Genomic DNA, 16,822 nt, shown 5'->3' on the forward strand with positions numbered 1-16,822 from the left:
TTATAAAGACATCCGGCATTAAAACGTTGTCGATTATTATTATTATTAATAATATATCGCAATGCGAGAGAAAAAAAAACACTACCACTAAGAAATAATAATAATAATAATAATAATAATAGTAATAATAATATTATTATACACATATATTTATATTTTAACAATTAAATAAATATATGGCTATAAGCTCGTTTATTTACAAAAACCTTAATCGTTATTGAGAGGTTTTTGGAAAGGAAAAAAAAAAATATACGACATACTTTGATTGTAAATATATTTTTTATTTATTTGTTCGTCCATGTTTTTAATTTTAGAATTATCACGTAAATGGGTGATAGAATTTTTTAATATTAAAAATTTGAGTATTTAGAAACTTTTGCATAAAAAAGTTATAACGAATAATTTTCGCTACTTACATATAATTATTATCTTTATTTTTAAATATCAAAAGAAATTTAAATTATGTTTTTAAAAAGATATTTGAAAATTTGTTCCTAAAAATTAAGAGTATTATAAAGAAAAGAAAATTTCAAGAAATTTTGAAACATATTTTGTTCGTATTATAATTAAATTAGAAATTTAATTCCTTTTTGTTAGATTTATAAATTTTGGATAGATTTCGTCTTTTATGAGCCAAAAGTGATCTATAACTTCACCGTCTTTATCATCAGAAATCTGAAACATAATTTGTTGTTGGAAATATTAATTCAATAATCTTTTAATAATTTAATTTCAATAATTAAATTAATAATAGTAAATAGTAATTAAAAAATTGTTATTAAAATCATTTACAGGATGGACATCCAATTTTGAAATCTTTATAAAAACGTGAATTTAGTTATCTATATGTCTTGAAAAATTAAAAATTCACCTTGATTTTTTCTTACAAATACAACAACTTTAAAATTTTCCAGTTAAAATTTTGAAAAATCAACAGATTATATAATTTTACAAAATTGTAATATTTTTCTAAAATTTAGCAAAACTTGGGTATTTTTTTTTATTATTCGCATTTTTTAAAAATCAGTTCCAATTAATATTTGTTTTCCGAATTTTATTCCAAATTTTAATATTAAAAAAAAAGAATATTTTCAATCATTTTTTTATTTAATTCAACACAATTATAAAATTTAATTAATGCAATTTTAAGTTAATATAATAAAATAAAATTACTTAAAACTTTCAAAACTAAAAAAAAATTACAATCAATTCACAGTTGCCAGAAAAATTTTATTTCGTTTTTCCCTGATTTCCCGTAATAATTAAAATTTTTTCCCTGAACCTTAAAGAAAATATTTTAAAAGGTTTTCAATTATAAAAAAAATGAAGACAATTTTTAGAAGGAAAAATTTGAATTGAAAATTTCAAAAATTATAATTTTAATAACATTTTTATAAATTTGATATTTTTCCCAGTACTTTACAAAAAAAAATTTTCTAATTTTTCTGACTTTTTCCTGATCCGTGTTTACAAAATAATTTGAATTTAAAAGTAATTAGAATGCACAATAATTGTATTTCATAATAATAATTAAATATGCATAACAATTAAAATAAAATTTAGAAAAATACAATCTTTAAGTAATTTTACATTTACAGCAAGAATCTTTTTAAAATTTTTTCAATTGTTAAATAAAAATAAGAATAACGTAGGTTAAATAATAAAAAAATAAAAAAAAAATGAATTTAAAAGTTATCAAATTGTAAAAACCTATAGTCTTTAATAAATGAATTTTAATAACAATAAAATTTAAAATAATAAATTATTTTAAATATAATTAAATTAGCAAAATAAATATTTTCTTAATATTATTTTCATTTTTATTTTTCTATTATAGTAAAGTTTTAATTTAGAATATCTAAAAATATTTTTCAAAACCGCGAAAAAAATCAGAAATTTTATTCCCAAATTTTAATAGACAACCAAATTTTGTAATATGATAAATATTAAATGAGGAGTAAGTTTTTAAAAATTGATAAATCTATTTTTTGTTACCTATTTCAAGAAATTTAAACAAATTATGTACATTTGTCACATAACTATTTAAATTAATTTTAAACAAGAAAAATTTTAATAAATTATTTATTAATATACTTTATTTACTCGTTTTTAATTAAAGTCTATCATAATTGGAGAACTTTAAGGTTTTTGGTAATTTTTTCTATCAAAAAGAATTAAAATTATAAATCATTTTGGTTAAACCCAGATGTTTTTAAATTGAAATTTCTTTGTTAATAAAGTTTTTTTTTTCTTAAATTCAACAGTGACAGATCGATAAGTAAGGTCTTTAATATGTTAAATCTGTGTTTATCTTCACTTTTTTTTTTGAGAAAAATGGATTTATCGTCTTTTGAAAACTTGTTTGGTAAATATTTATAATTAAATTGATATGCGTAGAAAATAATTTATTTACCTGCTCTAAGTAGAGATGGGTTTTATTAAAAGCTCTCATTTTTGTATATCCATAATCTGAACTTCGAAAAGCAGACCAGTTTGGCCTTTCAGGGACAAATTTTTCTCTTCCCTCTTTGCAACCTGCTGATCCAGTTATAATATGAACAGGAGCTTTATAATTTCTATATGGTTCCTTATAAGTTCCATTATAAACCTAAACGAACAAATACATATATAAATTGATTTCTATATATTATTAATTTAATTCTTATTTTTTTATTTTTCATTTTCAAAAAAAATATTACCTGGAAATCGTACATCGGCCACATTCGTTCATAACTATGTTCGTGGGCCCAAATTTCAAGATCAACTTGATAATCAAAGAAAAGTTTCTCGAGTCCAAACCAATTGAGAAGAGGTAAACCAACTCTAACTAGAGATTGATGATTTGTGCAATCATCTGCATTTGAATTACTACAGTACATTGGTCTATGACCAAACGTTACTATCCAAGGTCTAATTGCTCTGTTTTCAAAAGTATATAATTCAAATTAATTTACATTTCCATCTTGTATAGAAACCTTGATTAATTTTCTATATATATATATTTTTTAAATCTTTAAATTAATTTTCTAATTTCAAAAACTTGCCTCACTTCGGGTTTATTTGCTTCCTCTAAATCTTTTTCAAGCCATTCGTATTGCTTAACGAGTTGTTTCATTCCATAGTTCATAAAATAATAAGCTTCCGTTTCAATGCCAATAAAATGAATTGGACCCATATTAAAACTGTACCATAAACCTTCGGAATCACCCGGCATTGAAAAGCGAGCTCTATAATAAAAAAAAATCCAATTAAACATAATTTATTAAATAAATGGACATATCTCTGGAATCTTTAACTTTTATGTCCCTCTAAATATATTTTTTTAATTTCAAGAAGATTTTACCTCGTTGTTGTTGCAGATATTCATTTTTAATACAAGTAATCATTTACAAAAGGTATAAATTTATTGTGTAGAGACAGAATTATTTAATTTTTCATTTGTGATTTTCAACAATGTCTACTTTTCCTTAACCATACTTTTTCACACTTTAAATAATTAAACTTTGTAAAGAATGAAAATTATTAATTCTAAGATACCATTAATTTAAAGTTTATTAAACGGAGAATACATTTATGTATGAAAATTAATATTTTGTTTATTGCAAACTTATAGTTCAATTGTAGTGTTTATTATTTATTTACACATCAAAAATGGACGAAGAAAAAAAATTATTTCTAAAAAGAGAGATAAAATGCGTGATGAAAGAAAAATTGATTATGAAAAACGAGAAAAGAAACTTGGAAAATTTAAGAGCTAAGTCAATTTCAATTATTTTTTAGTGTAACAAGCAACCACCTCTTGGATTTTTTTTTTTGTTACAGATTAAAAATAATTTGTATTTTTAAATGATTAATAACTTTTTGAAGACAGTAGGTACGCTTTATCTGTCAACTTGTAAAATTTTAAAGTTTGGTACTTGAAGTTTATATAAGATTTATTCCACGCCAAAGTGTAAGTCCATCGGGGAATTGCCGTTTTTGATTCATGGAATTTTGAAAATTGGAGAATTTTCATGACTTTTAATTTTTGAATGCTCATAATTTCCTTAAAAATGCATTAATTTTAAAAGTTTTTTTTTAATGTGTAATCGAAAATTTTTTTTTTTAAACGATATTACTAACAAATATTTGAGTTTTAATGATAAAAAATCATTTTTCTGATTTCACGTACTGATCGATTTTTTTCAAAATTTTTTCAAAAAAACTACTTCTTTTTACCAAACTTTTAAGCCTAGACCGATAATAGGCAAACAATTTTTTCAATATTTTCGGAATTTTTCAAAAATTTTTGAAATTTTTAAAAATATTTTTGGTTTTTTTTATACTACGTACTTTTATATATTTTGATGCGTTGATTACGAAAATCATAATGACAATACCAAAAAAGTTGATTTTCATGGTGAAAACCATAAAAAAGTCCCAAAATTTATGGCTTTTTTTCGTTTATTGGGTAAAATATGCAAAATTGAAAAAAAAAATCTTATATAAAAAATGTATTTTAATAAGATAACTTTTATCTAAGATTTTTTTTCAGTTTTGCATATTTTACCCAATAAACGAAAAAAACCATAAATTTTGGGACTTTTTTTTATGGTTTTCACCATGAAAATCAAATTTTTGGGTATTGTCACTATGATTTTCGTAATTAGCGCATCAAAATACATAAAAGTAGGTACGTATTATAAAAAAAACCAAAAATATTTTTAAAAATTTCAAAAATTTTTGAAAAATTACGAAAATATTGTAAAAATTGTTTGCCCATTATCGGCCTAGGCTTAAAAGTTTGGTAAAAAGAAGTAGTTTTTTTGAAAAAATTTTGAAAAAAATCGATCAGTACGTCAAATGAGAAAAATGACTTTTTATCATTAAAACTCAAAAATTTGATAGTAATATCGTTTAAAAAAAAATTTCGATTTTTTTTTTGAAAAGTACGTTTAAAAACACACATATTGAAAAAAAGACTTTTAAAATTGATGCAATTTTAAGGAAGTTATAAGCATTCAAAAATTAAAAGACATGAAAATTCTCCAATTTTCAAAATTCCATAACTCGAAAACGGCTTGCTAAAAAAATTTTAAAAAATTCATGGAAGCTAGTCTCAAATAGTACTAATAGAAAAAAAAATCTCAAGAAAATCGGCGATGCAATTGCAGATGGACTTACACTTTGGCGTGGAATATATCATCAAAGTATGAATATTTTGTTGCGAAGAAAAATTTATTTTTTCTTATTGGAAAGTTAAAATTTTCAGAGATACACTCAAATATAAAAAATAAATAATTATTATGTTCTATGGATTGTTATTTTCTAATTTTTAAAACATTCTATATTAAAAATCAGTTTGCATGGTTGATTCTCTCAAAAAGGGCAAATCAAAACGTGCACGATTTTAGACAATGTTTTTGTTAAAAAATATATAATAAAATTAATTTCAATTAATAAAAATCTGCCAGACATACAATAAGATTTAACAATTTTCAATTGGATCACTTATGAAAATTTCAAAAAATAGGTCAAATAATTGAATTATTCAATGAACAAAATAGTGTTAAAACTCCCCTCCGTAACATCAGATTTTATTCAATATTTCAGTTATTTGGCCTTTTTTTTTGAATTTTTCTTTAGTAATCCGATTGAAAATTTTTAAATCTTAACATATGGCTAACAGAATTTTTAATAATTTCAATCAATTTTATTATTTTTGAACAAATTATCATGAAAGCGTGATTTATCCTTTTTGAGAGAATCGCCCATATATGTACTATATTAATAAAATTGATAAATAATCACCTGTAATTGCTAAAATTATATCTTTCTTCATGATTACCAGGTACTGTCATGTATGGCAAATAGGCGGCGATTTCTTCAATTTGTTGCATAAATTGATCGCCAACTTGAGCATCGTCTGTATGCATATCATAGGCAAAATCGCCAACATGAATTACAGCATCGTAAACACCTCTTTGTGTTTCTTCTTGTAAACGTGTTAAACTTTGTGCATTTTCATTGCCCATATCACCAAAGAGAACAATATGAGGTGCCCATGGTGATGAATTATCGGGTGCAGTTACCAAATAAAATACATCCGACCATCCTAAATTACTTCCACAATGATATGCTGTGAAAAATTTGAAATATTTTAATTTTTACTTCAATAATTATTATATATTTTTTAAATTGATATAATTATATTTTTATTTATTATTTATTTCTTGCTAACCTTTTAGTAGGTCATTACATTGATTTTCAAATATTATATTACATATATTTTTTATTATTTATTTTGATAATATTTGCAGTATTTATTTATTATATTTTAATTTTTTTAAATAAATTTTTTTGAAATAAATAAGGGTCAGACCATTATATTTCGATCAAAGTCGTTGCGGCCTAATTTTAAAAAAAGTTGATACTTGCAGTACTGATTCTTTATGATATGCAGAGAACGAAATAAAAAGAATTATTACAAAAATTTCTTTATTTTTCTCAAAATATGAGATTAAAGTGGAGAAGGTCCGGAAAACTGTCACTTTTTTAGCAATTATAAAATATATAAAAAAAACATATAATAATTGTTAAAAAGATAAAAAGAATTATTGTTTCTTGTTTAGAATGAATTGATTTATTATTTTCTAATGATTAAATTAGTGAAAAAATTAAAATAATGGATAAAATATGTCTTTAAAGTTAGTCTGTCAAATAACCTAATTTTTCGATTTTTATCAGTTAATTACAATTAAGTGGAATTATTAAATTAAATTTGAACTTATCTATAATATGAAGTAAATGGATAGGACATTCCAATTTTCTTGGCACTTTCTATATTTTCATACTAAATATAAAAGAAATATTGAGTTGAAAGTTCGCAATTTCTGCATTTTTGCAAACTTTGCAACTGAAAATCTCCGTTAGAGAAAAATAAAAAAAATTGGCACTTGCACAGCAGCTAAATCGGATCGAAATCTACGCGCACCATAAATTCCGTTTTGGTCCCGAAACTATTTTAGGAGATATAGGCGATTAAAAATTGCACATTATTTTCAGGTTAAAACTTTACTTGCTTCTAACTTGAAGTTGGTCTACTCTCAGCGATCGCGTTCAATGTTTAGATTTTGAAATTGATATAACGGCGAAAATTAAAATATTTTTCAAAATTAGAAAATAATTCGCAATGCAATCAATAATTAACTATAATAATCTGCTAATATTATTAATAAAGCTAAAAATAAATCTTAAAAATTATGACAACTTAGTCACAACGCAAATTAAAATACTTTTCAAAATTATTTGTGATTTTTGTAAAATCTCTGTTAGATACAAATATTATAAATTAAAAAGAAAAAGTGATTCAAAACACAATTAATCAATCTTGAATGTCAATCAATTATTGTTTAATAAATTATGAAAATAATTAACGAAAATAAACAATCAATTTCAAAATCTAAACATTGAACGCGATCGCTGAGAGTAGACCAACTTCAAGTTAGAACCAAATACAGTTTTAACCTGAAAATAATGTGCAATTTTTAATCGCCTATATCTCCTAAAATAGTTTCGGGACCAAAACGGAATTTATGGTGCGCGTAGATTTCGATCCGATTTAGCTGCTGTGCAAGTGCCAATTTTTTTTATTTTTCTCTAACGGAGATATTCAGTTGCAAAGTTCGGAAAAATGCAGAAATTGCGAACTTTCAACTCAATATTTCTTTTATATTTAGTATGAAAATATAGAAAGTGCCAAGAAAATTTGAATGTCCTATCCATTTACTTCATATTATAGATAAGTTCAAATTTAATTTAATAATTCCACTTAATTGTAATTAACTGATAAAAATCGAAAAATTAGGTTATTTGACAGACTAACTTTAAAGACATATTTTATCCATTATTTTAATTTTTTCACTAATTTAATCATTAGAAAATAATAAATCAATTCATTCTAAACAAGAAACAATAATTATTTTTATCTTTTTAACAATTATTATATGTTTTTTTATATATTTTATAATTGCTAAAAAAGTGACAGTTTTCCGGACCTTCTCCACTTTAATCTCATATTTTGAGAAAAATAAAGAAATTTTTGTAATAATTCTTTTTATTTCGTTCTCAGCATATCATAAAGAATCAGTACTGCAAGTATCAACTTTTTTTAAAATTAGGCCGCAACGACTTTGGTCGAAATATAATGGTCTGACCCATAAATAAACGAAATTTACTTACTGTATCTACTATTGGGAGTTAAATTCTTTAGGTAAACTCGATGAAAGTATTGTTTGCTTTTCTTTTCACCGCCATCGACAAAAAGCGTAGAATTTCCATGTTCTCTTGAAATAAAACCATTTATTCCGTATTCAACAATAGATTCCGTTGTGTCATTCCTTGTGCTCCAAGTTACAACAATGTCATGAATATTTTCTGTTAAAAATTTTCTTTTCATATTTTCAAACTCATTTTTTATTACTATTATTATTATTATTATTATATTAAATCATAAATATTACAATTAATTATAATAAACTTACTTACGTATTAATTTTAATGTTTACAATAATTACGTGCAAAAAGAACCAAAAAAAAATTTAATTTCTATTTAAAAAATATATTGTTTAAATTTTTTTTTTTTTTAAATTATCGAATTTATTTTTTTTACTAACCTCCATATGCGATATGTACTGCTTCTGGTTGATATCTAACTACACCAAAAATAGGATTAAATAAACAAAGCGTTATAGCAATTGTTGCTATAATCATCATGATAGGCTGAAAAAATTTATGAAAATTATTAATAAAATTACTGATTTTTGAAAAAGAGGAAATAATTGAAAAACTGCAAAATAGTGCCAAATTTATGACACGATTTTTAGTTTTTTTTTTTTATTTTAAACACTTTTTTTTAGTATATTTTGTATAAATTTGACTTACTTTTGTAAAACGTCAAGCTTCGTTAACAAAGGATAACATTCAAGTCAGAGGAAATTATACGCATCAATAGATGCGATGAGAAAAATTTTTTTTCTATATACTCTTTGGCCTTTATGTACGAGATCACAAATACATGATAATGTTATCACTCACTAATATACTCAGTTTGTCATTGAATATATAGTTTATCAGCATGTTATAAGTGTCATCATTTATTTCTACACTTTGTTATTGCTGTCAAACTGATGTTTTGTTATACGCATCCCCCATACTTCCACCACAGCACTGAAATATATGTCATTTTTGACGCGTCATGTCATTGCAGAAAAAAATTCGAAAAAATTGAAAAAAATTCAAAAAAGAAATAGTAAATGTAAAATAGTTAAATAAAATACCGAGAAAAAGATAATTTTAAAATAAATTTAAAACTTAAATTTATTATACATTGTATTTTTTGTTTCTATATTTGTAGGTTAGGTTTCTCAATTACAATATTTTTTTAACATATAAGTTTATGTAAACCCATTTTTTTAAAAACCGATAATTTTTATCATCTTCTGAATTAATGAAAAATTAAAACTTTTTCAATTGCAATAATATTTAATTAAAAATAAAAGATATTAGATAATTAATTTAAATTTATTTATTTTTTCGCGGTCAGAGCAAATAACCAATAGGATTTCGAATTGCTGTTGATTGCTTCAAAATAGTGTCTCACTACGTTAAACAATTTTCTTGAAAATAATATTTACTCTCGATAAATACGAGTATTAGTTTAACAACAAAATTAAAATACTAGAATTTTTTTTGCATTTAGTAAAAAAACAAATTTAAATATATCTAATTGAAAGTAATTTTTATTAATAAAATCGACAAAAAGTCGAGTCATTTGATTATAGAGTTGCTAGTAGTGCAGAAACTCGCCGCAAGGTATCGACTCTATGTCTGTAAACAAATGTGGTTTTTTTTCTCAAGTGCCGGTTGTTTTTTTTTATCAAATTAAAGTGTAAATAATTAAAGACAACAAGTTTGAGTAGTTTTATTGTTATTTTTAATCATTTAGTTGATGATTTTTTTTCTAAAATTCTTGTTTTTGATTGAGCAAATGACGTTTACATTGAAAGCAGGTGAGCACGTTTTAACATAACCTATAATTTTTCTGTACAATTTTTTGTTTATTGAATTTTTAATTGAATTTTTATTAATTTATTATTACTTGTAACATGTATATATACGTTTTAATAACTTTTTGAGAAATCTAATTTTTAATTGATAAATTCAGTTTTAACTGTTAAAATGTAAAAATTAATCATCGATTAAAATATTAAATATTTACGACAGTTTACAGTTGAATTGAATTTATAATCACTCAATACGCATTTTTAATCAAATGTTCCTTATTTTTATTTTCTGAAAAGTAAAGTGCCTTAAGCCACGCAATTAGTAAAAATGCCTCATAAAGCAACAAGTTTCAACCAAGTGTACTTAAATTGAAGTATCTGCCACACATGACAAAAGGCAAAGTAACATTGCGATTCTTCCTTTTATTTCCCTTTCTCAAAGTTTATTGTTCTAAAAGTTTGCGCTTTGGAAGTTCTACTTAGCGAAAAAAAAAGAACTTGAAGAGAAAAATGTACTTTTCTAAAAATACAAATGTTGTGTATATTTGAAAAATCGGATTTTTTTTCTCAAAATTTCACATAAAAGAAAGATTACAAATTAAAATACATAGATAAAAAAAATATTTATTTATTATTTATTTAATATATATACATTTATTAACAAAATAAATTTACAAAAATAAATAAAATAAATTTAATATACAAAATATTTTTTATATTTTGTTGTGTATTTTTTCTAAATTGAATTTTTTTTTTAAACTTTTTTTTTTTTGCTATTTATTTGCAAACGCAATGAATTATAAAAATGATTAATGCACTTTAATTTTATTGAAATATAAATATGTGTAAATTTTTTTTTTTTTTTTAATTGAATTGGTCATAAAGGTAGAAAGCATGCATAAATAATTTTATATGTTTAATAAGAGCAAAGCGAATTGTTTTAATTAGGTCACGGTAATATGAATATTGCATAATAGTAAGTCGATTGTCATTTTGTATTAGACAAAATATATAGGCAAACCAAGTTACACTTATGCAATCCAATACATTCACATATACATAAAGTTATGTAACTTTTATGTCATAAATATATATATAAGAGGAAAAGCAAAATGATTTATTTGCTTTCATGATTAAATTATTAAATAAACAAGAAAATTAATTTGTCAAATACAAAATATCATTTTTATATAAAAAAAATTCTGTCAAAAAAGAATTTTTATTTTTCTAAATTGATACTTTTTTGCCTTCGCGTGAAATATTCGAGGTATTTTTTTTCACAAGAAATATTTTTTTTTTTATTCTTTTTCTCCCGATAAATTTTCTTTTATATTTTTCTTGATAAAAAAAATATTTAGATTATTTTTTATTTATTTTTTTTAATTCTTTCAATGAGAAATGTTTCTAAAGTATAATATTTTAAATTAAGAAGCGTAGACATTTAAATTATATATATCTAAGATGTAACTTTTGTTTGTTATTTTCTTGAAACATTGTTACTTTGTTTTTAAGCAACTCGAGCAAACTTTCAACTTAAAAGCGCGAAATATATATATTTTACACTTTCCAAACTATCTAACTTGCAGTTATTTATAAGAAAAGTTAATGAACTTTGACTTTATTTATATAAGTATATATATATATATTGACAGACATTTTTGTTTTCATCTCATAACAAATGTGTTATTTCATATATAATATATCAAATATATTGACTTTGTATAAAAATTTTCTGGATATATTATAATTTTATGAACAATGAAAATTTAAGAAAAAAAAAAACAATATACTTTATACCTTTTAAAAGAATTGTCCAAAAAAAAAATAACATTGTTTTATAAGAGACATTTTGCAGAATGTATCGCTACTGTGTATATGAATTAATAGCTTTTATCAATGACATTTTACATTTTTAATCAAATTAATTAATAACGAGTAAATTGAAAATTCATTACTACTAAATTTTTCAAGATCTGATCAATTAAAATAGACTCGTGAAAAAAAAATTGCTAAAAGTTTATAATTATTATTACGGAATAAAAAACAATTTTTAAAAAATAAAATTTATTTTTAAAAATAAAAAACAAGTTCCTCCATTTTATTTCAAAAAAATATTGAGTTTTGTAGATGAGAGGAAACTTTAAAAAAAAAAAAACATGTTAAAATAATTTTTCACAAAAAATAAATTGCCAATAATAGTAAAAAAAAATAATAATATTAATAATTAATAATAATATAATAATTATAATATAATACTAATAAATAATTAATAATTTTTGGTACTATTTCTCATATATATATATTTTTTTTTCATGTGATATAAAATCTAATTTTGTAAATTTTTTTGCCAATATTTTTTAAATTTGAGTATTTATTTTTATCAACATTTGGACATGGTTACTTAAAAAGATGAAACAGACAATTCAAGGTAAAAAGATAAACTAATTGTATCATATTATTATATGGAACAGGAAAATGTCACTGTCGAGAAAACTAAAATCGAGTTTCTAAAATGGTTTTCGAATTGAAAAGTAAGAATAGGATGAACCAAAGGTCAAACATTAAGGCCAAACGTCAAATCGTCCTATAACATATACAATTCTGAATCAATCTTGATTATTGATTATCACGTTAAAACTATAATTAACTTTATTAACAAACTCAGCTAAACTCTATTTAATTTCACTATTTTATTTTGTCATTTAATAATACATTTTTACTTACGAACTTTTAAAAATATAATATATACAAAATATGGCTTTATTTATAGGGTAAAAATTAAAAAAAAATTAAATTATATTAAAAATTATTCTTATTATTATTAATGAGGCAAAAATTTTGAACGTTCAGAAATTTTGGCTCATTATTATTATTATTTTTATTTATATTAAAATTTAAATTCTCTCAACATAAAATTAACAAATTTAATTTTCAATTTTTTTTACTCATACTATGATTAAAATAAGTTTTTAAAATTATATTAAACAAAAAAAAATTGTTTTTTAAAGTTATTAAAAATTCAAAATTTTTAGCTGTTAGAAAAAAAAATTCTCGAGATCCAGTTGACAACTCAATTAGAAAAAAATTATTTACCTAATAATAATTAAATAATGACAATAATTATTATTTATTATAAATAATAATGAAGCGAATGAATTTGAATACTAATATTACGTTCCAAGACGAAAAAAATCAATTTTTTTGTTTTTAAATTTGTCATTTGGATCTCGAGAAAAATTTTTTTTTTTGTATCTAAAACAGCAAAAAAAAATTGTAACTTATTTGGATCACAATAGAAGTAAAAAAATTATTTCTTAAATGGAAATTTCGGTTTTTATCATATATTTTCAACAGCTTGAAAATATTTTTACAAAATTTGATATCTATTTTCTTTTCGTGTAGTATATAATTTATTTGTTTTTATTATATATTATATATTTGTTTTGTTTTTTTATTTAAAATTATTTAATTTTTAAATTGCCTTAATAAATTAATTATATACAACAAATTAAAAAATTGTTAATCTGATTTCAGAAAAATGGATACCAGAATATTTCAGAGGATTTTGAACAAAAGATTTATTATAAAGAAAAAAAAAAGAAAGAAAGAAATTTTCAATTTCATATAAAACATAGAAAAAAAAGATTCGATTCCAAATGAAATATTGTATAGATCTGCTCCAAATAAAGCTGCTGCCCACATCATATAAGTAAAGAGAATCAAAATATAATACTACGGCCCTAACTGAATGTGAAATAATAATTGTGTTGAATTGAGTTCAGTAACCGTGTCTATAATAATTAATTTAACTCTCAATTTATTTATAATTAGGTTGAAGCTTGCAATCAGTTACTCGGTTCCGTTCACCTTCCGTTTTATATCCCCCCCCTCCCTCCGTCACCAAATATTGTTCCTTATATATATATATATATATATATATATTTATAGAAATTTATTTAAAATATTTCCCGAGTTTCTTATAAAAATTTATCTAGTATTTTCAAACTATATAATTTTTTCAACACAATTAATATATATATATATATGTATTATAACTGACACTTGAGCAAAATGGCCCTGACTTACTTTAAAATTTGTATTTCGTTTCTCACTTTTTGGAACAAAATTTTAATCCGTATACAAGAAATATAATAATATATGGGACATTTCACGTGAGATTTTCATTCAAAAATTTATTTTTGACTGGAACATTTTTTTCGAAATATTAAAAAAAAAATGAGAAAATATGTATTTTTTTTTATTTCTTTATTTCCCGTGTGGAAAAGTCGACTGGGCCCCAATCTGAGCCAGACTGGGTTTCCCAATGTCCAAAGTGGGCAACCCAGACAACGCCCAAACTGGGCGCGTTACGCTGATCCCAAAGATTTCCCAAGGTTGGGAAATCCCAGCTGGGGCCAGATTGAGTTATTCCATTTTTATTTATAATAATTGTTAATTAATAATTATATAAATAATTTAACAACAAAAGAGTAAATTAAATGAATAAATATAATTTCCTTTTAAATTAAATTGTATTAAAGATGACGACTAACAAACAATGTATATATAGTAAAAAAAGTAAAAAAAATATTTATATAATTTAAAAATTAAATAATAGTGTATGTATTAGATTTTCAAGTTTTGCTACAACTTATAAATGAAAATCTAGAAATAACGCAAACCTATGAAATAAACAAAACTGCGCACGAGGGGAATCGAACCTACGATCTACGGACTTATAGATTAACGCTCTAACCACTATGCTAACGACGCGTACCTGCAGACAAGTTTTAATTTCTCAGTATCAAAGATGTGAAAAATATGATTAGGTTAGACAATAAATTAAAATATAATCATTTACTTAATTTCATTTATTTTAATTTAACATTTTTACCAGTAGTAATTTGGATTAATAAATACCAAAGTATAGTTGTCGTTGAAGTCAAAATTTTGTTTAAATAATTTATTAAATTAGAAAATTATGTTCAATTATTATTAATAAATTGAATCAAAATAGGAAATAAATGATTGAGATGTTGAATAAATTAAAAACTAAGAACTTTACATACATTTTATTTATTCAGGGAAGGTATTATTTAAGCATTAATATAATTAACTAAAGTTTTCAATTTCCTTATTTTTCCTTAAATGTGAATTTTGCCCATATTATGGCTTTTGGAAAAATCTCCAAATGGCATATAAATTAAATATAAATATAATTAACTAGTTTTATTATTTCTCAAGTTTTTTATTTATTTATAACAGAATATTAAATTAAATTTCAGTTTGGGAATACTTTGGGAAATCCCAGTTGGGGCCAGGTTGGGTTGATCCAAACTTTGTCCAAGTAAAATGAAAAACAAACATTTTTTTCAGCTTTTCACAGTTGCGCTTTTTTGTATATTTCTTCAGCATATTATTTAAATAATATATAATTTAATTAACTTAATTCTTTTATTTCTTCATTTTTCAAACTTTGGGAAGCCAAGTTGGGCCCAGATTGGCGCCCAGTCTCACTTTGAGCAACTTTGGGAAGATTTCCACACGGGTTGATAAAAATTATGGAAGTATTAATTTTGTTTTTTAGAAACTTCAGATGCCGAATATTTTTGAAATTCGTTTTCCTCTGTCCCACAAATAGATAAAAAAAAATAATATTACATTATGAAAATTGATCGATTTTTCTTTAATGTTTTAAATATGTAGTAAAAAAAAAATTAATGTAACTGCAACGCACGAATTTTAAAAATTGAAATTAAGTCTAAAAAGTGACTTTTCTCTCAAAACCAAATAAATCGATTTTTGACATTTTTTTTTAATCCAGTCTCTGATAAATAAGGAAATTTTTTTCCTTTATTGCGAAAATAGTGTTATTCTTTTCCGTTAAAATATTAGTTACAATTTTTTTTACTTTTTTTAAAATTATTTATTTCAGAAAATAATACAAAAACAAAAATTATTATTATTATTATTATTATTATTATTATTATTATTTAAAATTAATTAGAAAATAAATGTTGCAGTCAAAAAAAAATTTTTTTGAATGTAAATTTCACGTGGAATGACCCATATTAAAAATCAAATAAAAAAAAATCTTATAAATCCCTCTGAAATATCCTGTTTGTTAATTACAATTTTTTGAAATTGGATTAACAATTTAATCTTTTGTGTCATATATAATTAATGTATTATGTAGAAAAATGAGAAATAATAAAACTAGTTAATTAAATTTATATTTAATTTATGTAACAGGGTATATTAATTTCAAGTCTTTTTTTTGTATTTAATTATTTTTTAACCAACTGCTATTTTCAATTTTCAAAAAAAAAAAAAAAAAAAAAATTATTTTTTTCTATAGGATAGATCAAAAAACGGATAACACCACATTAAAGTTCTCAACTTTCCAAAAATCACCTTTAAAGTTTAAAAATTTTAATTTTTCTATATTTAAAAAAAAAATGTTTAAAAAAAAAACATTTAACGTCATTGTTTATTTACCTCCACAAAGTGCTATAAAGTTGGCCTCGACGCTCAGCGTCGAAAAATTTTTTTTTTTTTTCACACAGAACCAAAAATATCAAATTATTATTTTTTTTTTTAAGATTTTCAGACAAATAATAATTGCCACGAGAAATACTTTTTAAATTAATTATGTGCGGACCCAAAAACCTTTTTAAAAATGATTTAATATTTTTGGTCCCGTGAAAAAATAATTTTCGACATTGAGCATTGACGCCATCATGGAGGTTTTTATTTTGAAATAATATTTTTGAACAAAT

The 16,822-nt window shown here is 22.5% G+C and overlaps 2 protein-coding genes across 2 annotated transcripts in view; one reads left to right on the forward strand and one right to left on the reverse strand.

The window, feature by feature from the left end:
* Positions 1 to 260: 260 nt before the first annotated feature.
* On the reverse strand, positions 261 to 9,222 carry LOC127283754 (acid phosphatase type 7). Its single transcript, XM_051308826.1, has 8 exons — positions 8,923 to 9,222; positions 8,655 to 8,760; positions 8,221 to 8,415; positions 5,791 to 6,118; positions 3,045 to 3,227; positions 2,700 to 2,919; positions 2,414 to 2,608; positions 261 to 675 (listed from the first exon to the last, which is right to left on the reverse strand). The coding sequence occupies exons 2-8, from the start codon at positions 8,752 to 8,754 to the stop codon at positions 580 to 582; spliced, it is 1,317 nt and encodes a 438-aa protein (XP_051164783.1). The 5' UTR covers positions 8,755 to 8,760; positions 8,923 to 9,222; the 3' UTR covers positions 261 to 579.
* A 690-nt stretch (positions 9,223 to 9,912) lies between these two features.
* LOC127283756 (protein PALS1) overlaps positions 9,913 to 16,822 on the forward strand; it is a 222,585-nt gene continuing 215,675 nt past the window's right edge. The window contains exon 1 of the mRNA XM_051308829.1: positions 9,913 to 10,049. The gene's annotated coding sequence lies outside the window, so the exon portion shown is untranslated. The remainder of the gene's footprint in view (positions 10,050 to 16,822) is intronic.

The sequence above is a fragment of the Leptopilina boulardi genome, unplaced genomic scaffold (assembly GCF_019393585.1).
Source record: "Leptopilina boulardi isolate dan_hultmark-lab unplaced genomic scaffold, ZJU_Lbou_2.1 LbouV2_310, whole genome shotgun sequence".
Classification (NCBI taxonomy): domain Eukaryota; kingdom Metazoa; phylum Arthropoda; class Insecta; order Hymenoptera; family Figitidae; genus Leptopilina; species Leptopilina boulardi.